The 7,859-nt window shown below is 41.6% G+C and overlaps 1 protein-coding gene across 1 annotated transcript in view; it reads right to left on the bottom strand.

Moving 5' to 3' along the window:
* The window catches only part of cadps2 (Ca++-dependent secretion activator 2), a 294,438-nt gene that overhangs the window by 183,607 nt on the left and 102,972 nt on the right, over positions 1–7,859 (bottom strand). The window contains 3 exon segments of the mRNA XM_032522241.1: positions 2,954–3,075; positions 3,448–3,681; positions 4,309–4,389. Coding sequence (XP_032378132.1) covers positions 2,954–3,075; positions 3,448–3,681; positions 4,309–4,389 — 437 coding nt within the window.

Genomic DNA, 7,859 nt, shown 5'->3' with positions numbered 1-7,859 from the left:
AATAGGAAAATCCAACCTTTTAAGGACACCAATTTTCTTTGTGAATAAATAATGTATTGTACATGTTCTTCCTTAAAATACAGGGGCATAAGTATACACCCCCCTATGTTAAAATACAGGGGCATAAGTATACACCCCCCTATGTTAAAATACAGGGGCATAAGTATACACCCCCTATGTTAAAATACAGGGGCATAAGTATACACCCCCTATGTTAAAATACAGGGGCATAAGTATACACCCCCCTATGTTAAAATAGTTTTTTTTGTTGAAACATCAGTTGCGGCCCAAAAGATATTTTTTTCTAACCGTTAACAGGACTCCTCCTGCAAACAAGGAACACCTTTACTCTGTGTATTATGAGTTTTGAAATATAAAAGGTTTTATATTTGTAAAGTTGTGTTTTATCTATTTTTATTTTTTAACTGATTTTGTGTAAAGCACTTTGAATTGCCCTGTCGCTGAAATGTGCTCTACAAATAAAGCTGCCTTGCCTAAAGCAAGTTTATTACCTTAAAGTCCCGCCCATTCACCTGCTCGACCAATCAAATGTTCAAATCAGTGGAGCCGAGTACGACCACCTTACAGAAGATAAACCCTTTTAAATTTAACTTCCAAAGCCTTTCTTCTAGTGCCACCCACAGAACTAACTTTTCATTTTATTCCCCTCTAATGGTGAAGAGCTAAAAATAGAAACGCTGTCTCAATTTTTTTTATCCGTCTGAGAGTTTTCTGATGGGGGCCCTCACGGGAGCCGCAAGTCTGGAATCAGACCAGACCGGCTCATAAAGCGAGTCCCCGGTGAGGCTCTGCTGTAATGAAAAACATCAGGCGTCGGACTGGGACCGCGAGCCAAACCATAAAGAGAGTTTGAGCTTGGCTGGGCTTTCTTCCAGAAACCGGCGTGTGTTTGTTGTGAATGCAACGAGGAGAGACTGGCTCCCGTCCCTCTTACATAACCGCCTCTTCTTCTCGCTGTATCGGCCTTTCCTGGAGGATGAGAAACATTGCTCCCGGCGGCTCATCGTAGCGTTTGTACTACTGAATCAATAGATACAGCTCTCATCAAAATTACATTACACTCGCTTTAAAATTACATTACACTAAGAGCCAGGATAGCATCTAAATTTAAAAGTAGAACGAGGAAGTTCATTTTTGTCCTCGGAATTTGCACGGGGCGATCATTGCGATCCGTGGCTTGCTGATCAATCACAGGAGCCCTTTCAGTGATGGACTCATTCTCCCAAAATGCACCACAGAGCGCCACAGGAAGTCATTCCTGCCTGTGGCCATCAAACTTTATAACTCCTCCCTCTAAGACACTTAGAGGTTAAAACTGGACAATATCATCTGTTTTGTGCAATAACACTGGCCTGAAATGTGTGCAATACTCAACTGCTACTACTATTATTATTATTACTATTATTACTACTTTTCACCATTGCAACACCTTAATTATGTTAATCATGTAAATACTGTAAAATAATATTACTTTAACTATGTAAGTATCCACACTCCTTATATTTCTTTATTTATATTTCTACTATTTGTGCAACCGCAACACAGAGTTTCCCTTCGGGAATAAATAAAGTATTTCTGATTCTGATTCATTTCCACTTTCATATTGTCCAGTCCTTGTAACTAGAGATTGGCGATAGGTGGCTCAGCGTCCAAAAGCCTCGTTAGTTACTATACAACTACCTTCTCACAAAAACCTTCTTTTCCTGAAACACATTAAATGTTATTAAATGCCGAAACAGCTTTCAAATCTTTTTCAGAGGCAGAATAATACATTTTCTTTCCGTTATATATTGGTAAACAAGCCACACATGCCCACAGCACCCAGCTACTGTCCTGGTCCGACCGAAAAATAACCAAAACTACGTTGAGACAGCGCAAAATTGATGCACCACAACAGATGACCATCAGCCACTGCTATGGGTGAAGGCCATCTTATTCGTCAACAGGCCGATGGCGGTCAACAAGGTGAATATCAGTGGATACCGATGTCTGGCCGATCCCAGTTTCACGTTTATTTGTCGAAGAGGGAACGTTTCTCTGGGATAACCTAAACTTCGGTGAACAAACAAAAGAATTTGGTGACAATCAACTACATTCTGAGCAGATTGTGATCCAGTATGCAGCAACAGGTATTTTAAAGGGTAATTTCGATTTTATTTTTTCAACCTGGACCCTATTTTCCTCTGTTTTAGTGTGTAAATGACTGATAGGAACAACAACTGGTCCAGTATTAAGTGTGAACACTGTAACCTAGCTGTAACGTAATTCTAGTTTCTGCCACTGACAGGCTCAGATTAGTATGTCTAGTGACCCCTACAGAGGTAGACCTTTTTAAAACCTCTTTCTGTTGAACGAGAAACGGCTCTGAAGGTGCTAACATGTTTTCACATGCAAATTGGTAAACTATGAGTTTATTCAACCAAAACTGTGATTGTTGAGTAGTGATGGTTGGAAAAGACAACCCAAAGAGTGCTTTTGTTTGTTGTTTTTTGTTTCTATCGACTTCGATTGACGTGTATTTTGCAATACTAAAATTTATTTAAATGGAGTCTGGTTTCTTTAGCAAACGCAATTTCGCAACATGTTTTTATGTTTGAAAATTAGGCTCTTAATCTCTCTCTCTTCTCTTACAGAAAGTTCGACTTCTTTAGACATCCTTTCCATAATGTTGTCAGACACTTATATTAATTTGAGCCTGTCAATGGCAAAACAAGCACTTGTGTATGCAAATAGAAGCTGCATAACAGCCCAATAAACTTACATCGTAGCTTGTTTCGCTGACTGCCGACAGCAGCGAGCTTGCTTAATACTGGACATCAGTCACTTGGACATAAAAACATAGGAAAATAGTGTATATGTATGTAATATTGTATTCTTTCTGTGGCCTAAGTGAGGCACTGAATGGAGCAATAGTGGAAGAAGTAGAACTCACTGCGGCCTGGAGGCTTCAGCTTGGTCTGTCTGCAGCTTCTCTCCTCCCTCCACCTCCATGGTGCAGTAAACAATCCTGTTTGGAGCCACAGACTTCAGGCCCTGGACCTCCACGATCACAATCTGACAACACCAGCGGAGCGTCAAAACAGATGCCACAATCCAAAACCCCAAAATGTTCAATTTACTAAGATTTGTTTTGTCTTATGAATTACTTTCTGTATTAATTGTACGGTCTATAGACAAACTTTACCCAAGTTGACACCTTTAAATGTCTGCTGTCTGTCCAATGTGTTGCCCAATCAACTGTTAAAAACTCATTTTTACATATGAATGAACAAAAAGGATGCATAAATTAACCGAAATTGGTGTCAATATTTGTTAATAACGGTCAGAATTTTGTGTATTTAAACCTAATGTTCACATGTAACCAAATCATGCCCCAGTTTGAGCGGGTATCTGCTCAGCCAACTAGCAGCAGATCAGACAACACACCTCCAGGGTAAAGGACAGCACGACGTCAGACTTGGACAGGATGTCCCCCTCGTCTCCCATGTCCAGGAAGGAATTGTTCATGGTGGAGCGTTTGAGCTTCTGTTTGAAGTCCGGACCTCCTTTGGACACCGGCAGACTCTCCAGGTTGGCCATGAGCAGGTTGACCGCCGAGCGCAGCTCCTCCACGTAGAGAGGCTCCATGTCAGCGGAGACGAACTTTGGGTATCTCCTCTCCTGCAGGACAGACAGTCACAGATCACCATCGACACGTGTACTCTTTAACACGTCGTCACTGGGTGCTGGATGAGACTTTTAGACACCACAATACTGCACTTAGGGCAACCTGCACAATTGGTTCATTTACATTTTAGCATATTATTTAAGCAGTTGCACATTTTGTTTTCCCACCCTAATATAGTTAAATATTTGTTCTTATATTTTATTCCTATTATTATTGTTATTATTTCATGTATACTGTATGTATGTATATTTTTGTTCTAGTATCTCATTTATATTTATATTCTGTGTTGTGTGACTAATGTACGAGTGCTGCTGTAACACCGTAATTTCCCATTTTTTGGGATTAATATCTATCTATCTATCTATCTATCTATCTATCTATCTATCTATCTATCTATCTATCTATCTATCTATCATCAGCCAAAAGTTAGAATTCCAAAGCTTCCAAAACTTGGTTTTATCTACAAATTAGTTCACCAACTTGAAACTGTGATAACCAAAACTAAAACACAGAGTCACTGTCCAGACAACACTATTGTGTAGTGCAGCATTGAACAGAATCTGAACATGAGGAGTGGTTTATATTGGGTTTAATATTGAACAATAACGTGCGTTTCTCACCCTGGCGATCTTTTCGGCCAGCTGTAGCCTTCCGTCCAGCTCTCTGCGGATCTGAGCCGCCTGCTCGTCCACGTTGTCCAGCTGAGGGAGAAGTACATCAAAGTTGTATCAGTCAGCCAATCAGAGAGCTCCAAAATCAATAAAAAATAATCAAAAGGTGTAGGTGAGGCACGGAGGTCTACTCCGAAGAAGTGGAGCGCCCAGGGGGCTCAGCTGTGTATTGATTAACAAATTAGCAGCTAAAGTAGTAATATGCAGCGGCACTAAGCCAATCAGGAGGGAGGCTCTGCACCCAACCACTTCATCAGCCTCTCAACCAGGTACAGTAGAGATTTGTTCAATGGCGTTTGTTTTCTTTTAGTAAGTGGCAGAGTTTCGGAGTTAAAGCTGAAGCCCTCTGATGTCCACTAATTGCTTCTCGCGCTGTATTGAAGTGAATTGGACCACTCCAAACTTCGGTCTCACATGGCCTCTCGATGTTTAATTTCACACATGAGCAACAAATGAATGTGACGACCAGCCAGTCTGTCCATGAATCTGGGGGGCGGAGCTTCTGAAGGCGGATGGGGGTTGTATAATTTTGGCAGATGAGTTTGAATCGCAACAATATTTCCACAGCATCGCTAACTGCACCTTTAACCCTCATGTCGTCCTGGGGTCAAGTATGAACCGTTTCCAAGTTGTTGTTTTTTTATATTAAAATATCGAAGGACGAAAATGTCGAACAAGGCGAAAAAACGGCTAAGATGTTGAAAAAGTGACAAAACGTCAACAAAAGAGACAAAGACATAGGGGAAAAACATGTAATACTTTTTTTGGAAAGCAACAAAACATTGAGATAGGGACAAGAAAAGTGTATTTTTCATGTTGAGGGACAGACAACACAAGGGTTAAGCACAGCTGTATTCACATCAAAGAAAGGAACTTTTTGGATATGCAGTGAGGTAGCAAAACATATGAAATGCATGGTTGCTGTTGCGAGCACACAGTGGTGTTATTGTATTATCTCAAAGCAACTGCAGCCCACTGATTTAGGAGAGACCTTTAACCCAAAGCAATTTACAGTTAGTATTGGGGTTCAGCCTCTTGTCTGTCTACAGGACGCATGGACAGACAGCCAGGGACCAAACAAGCAATCCACCCAGTCGTGATCCAGCCGCCCCAATTTGCACAATGTTGAGTGACCAGACTTTGAGGATCAATTAGACACAGGTAGTGTGCATGAGTTCTTGTTGATGTGTCCTCGTCTTTTGTTCTTCCGAGCTTTGGCTGTGAACTAGAATTTCACAGCAGGGAAAGAAACCTTTTGGATTGATGGAGGTGAAAGAGAAGTGAGAAACTTGGAGAGCGCCACACCGAGAGATCAGCCAACAAAGTTCTCTGTTAAAAGGTATGTCAGCGAGACTTGAAGAGGAGATGAAAGCAGAGTGCAGATTGAACTCGGTTTGCTTACTGGGCAGAAAAAAAAAACAGAGCCGCGTTTCACAAATCTGTGATGAGAAAAAAAGCGTCTAAAAATGAGAATCAGAGATAACACAACTGGGATGGAAACTGGCCCAAAGCCAAAGAGACAAGCGGAACCTTCAGAGCCGATAACGGAGAGAAAAGATAAGCGGTTTAATTTGAGCCCGCTTCGAAACTAGTCCCAGACAATCAGTGGGGAAAAAAATTAAATTAATTAAATAGATCAGCAGTCAGCGTCTCATTTACAGAGAATGCAAACTGCCTTTACTCCGACATCCGCCTGCACTATTTGCTGAGAGATGGAGATTTGTCCACGGATGATATGACAGGTTCGGTTTCCGCAGACGCCGCTCAGTCGACAAAATGCATCAGAAACCCGGTGGTGTGGATCCGTGTGCAGAGGCTCTGACAGACATGTTGACTCATTCTGCTGTTGTTACCGATGAGGTCTGCTGACTACTGAGCCCCAATTAGCTCCCCACGGTGAGGAAGGGAAAAGGAATTCATAATCAGACTGGTGGAGGTCAAACCAGCGTGCACATGTTTGCAGATGCACTTTTAGATTCGGTGTTGTAATTGTTTTTTTTCCTCATAACTTAAGAGTTTATCTACTGTAAACATACATCAGTGAACTAGTGTGTGTTGTAGCAGTGTTTTGCCATTGAGAACGAGCTAGCATAGGCGCAGAAGCACGTGCTACGGTTAGCCATCTCGTCTCTAGTGACGTAGAAAGCCGTGCAGATGTTGACCAGCCTCACCGCTAGACTGAAGACAGAGGACATTCAGAACCGGATCAGAGGACATTCAGAGACCGATCAAGGACATTCAGAGACCGGATCAAGACATTCAGAAACCGGATCAGAGGACATTCAGAAACCGAATCAGAGGACATTCAAGAACGGATCAGAGGCATTCAGAAACCGGATCGAGGACATTCAGAAACCGTATCAGAGGACATTCAGAGCCCGGATCGAGGAATTCAGAGACCGGATCAGAGGACATTCAGAAACCGGTATCAGAGGACAGGTCACACCTGCTAGAGGACATTCAGAAACCGGATCAGAGGACATTCAGAAACCTGATCTCACTCTAAACAGCATGGATAGTTTTCCAAGTTTGTATGCATGAGGAAGCACCAGAGACACAAAATAACAGCCCAAATCCCGGAAAAAGGGATTTTTTGTCATAACATGGGTACTTTAAGGCCTAAAACAATAATAAATGAAATGTAAAATGTAAAAAAATAATCAAAGGGAGCCACTGGGGAGGGGTTAAAGAGCCACCTGCGGGGTTGCTGACCTGTGTTTTAAGTGAAATAACTCTTCAATCACAAAAAGATAAAGTTTGAAAGTTAAAAAAAACCTCTCAGATGATTCATGAATGGTATAAACAGAACCGACTGAAGTTCAGCTATGGGTTGGGGAAATGATTCTGGTTTTGTTGCAGATGTTTGAATTCACATACACTCAACTTCTTAATAAGAAGTTATAATTACACACGGTCATATTGTGTTGTTTTTCTTCCCCTATGAGAGAACAAAAGACAATTACTGATACACCCGCAGTTTGGCTTCATGTTCTAAAATTAACAAGCAAACACACACACATGCACACAAAAGGATCAGAGTGCTGGCTTTGTTACCATGACTTCTATTATGTGGTTTTTGTTTGGCAAATTCTGCCTAACAGAGCATTTCTATGACAACCAGCCTTGATCTGTTAAAGAACCCGCTACGTGTCAACATGTCAGAGGCTAGATCCTCAAGCTGTTAAACACTGAAATAAAGACACATGGAGGAATGTGTGCGGTTAGTTCTTGCGTAACCCAAGGTGTTCAGACTGAATGCAAAGTGAATTTTGGTTCAAATTAAATCCGCAAGAGTGAAAATGGTCTGAAGTTGTGCTGACAATTCCCACTAAAGCCCTGATTACACCAGCATTATAAACAGCTAAATTTGAATTTCACTGGAATACATTGAATTTGCCGCCACTGGTGGATTGACGCGAGGCTCCACAAAGAGGACCAGTTTGCAGAGAGTTATGAGGTGGGAGGCGATGCTATAAATAAGGGCTGCGATTACCCTTTTT

This window comes from Etheostoma spectabile, chromosome 8 (genome assembly GCF_008692095.1).
Source record: "Etheostoma spectabile isolate EspeVRDwgs_2016 chromosome 8, UIUC_Espe_1.0, whole genome shotgun sequence".
NCBI classification, from domain to species: Eukaryota; Metazoa; Chordata; class Actinopteri; order Perciformes; family Percidae; genus Etheostoma; species Etheostoma spectabile.
The sequence above is the reverse complement of the archived record's forward strand: the minus strand, read 5'-3'. Positions and strand labels throughout refer to the sequence as shown.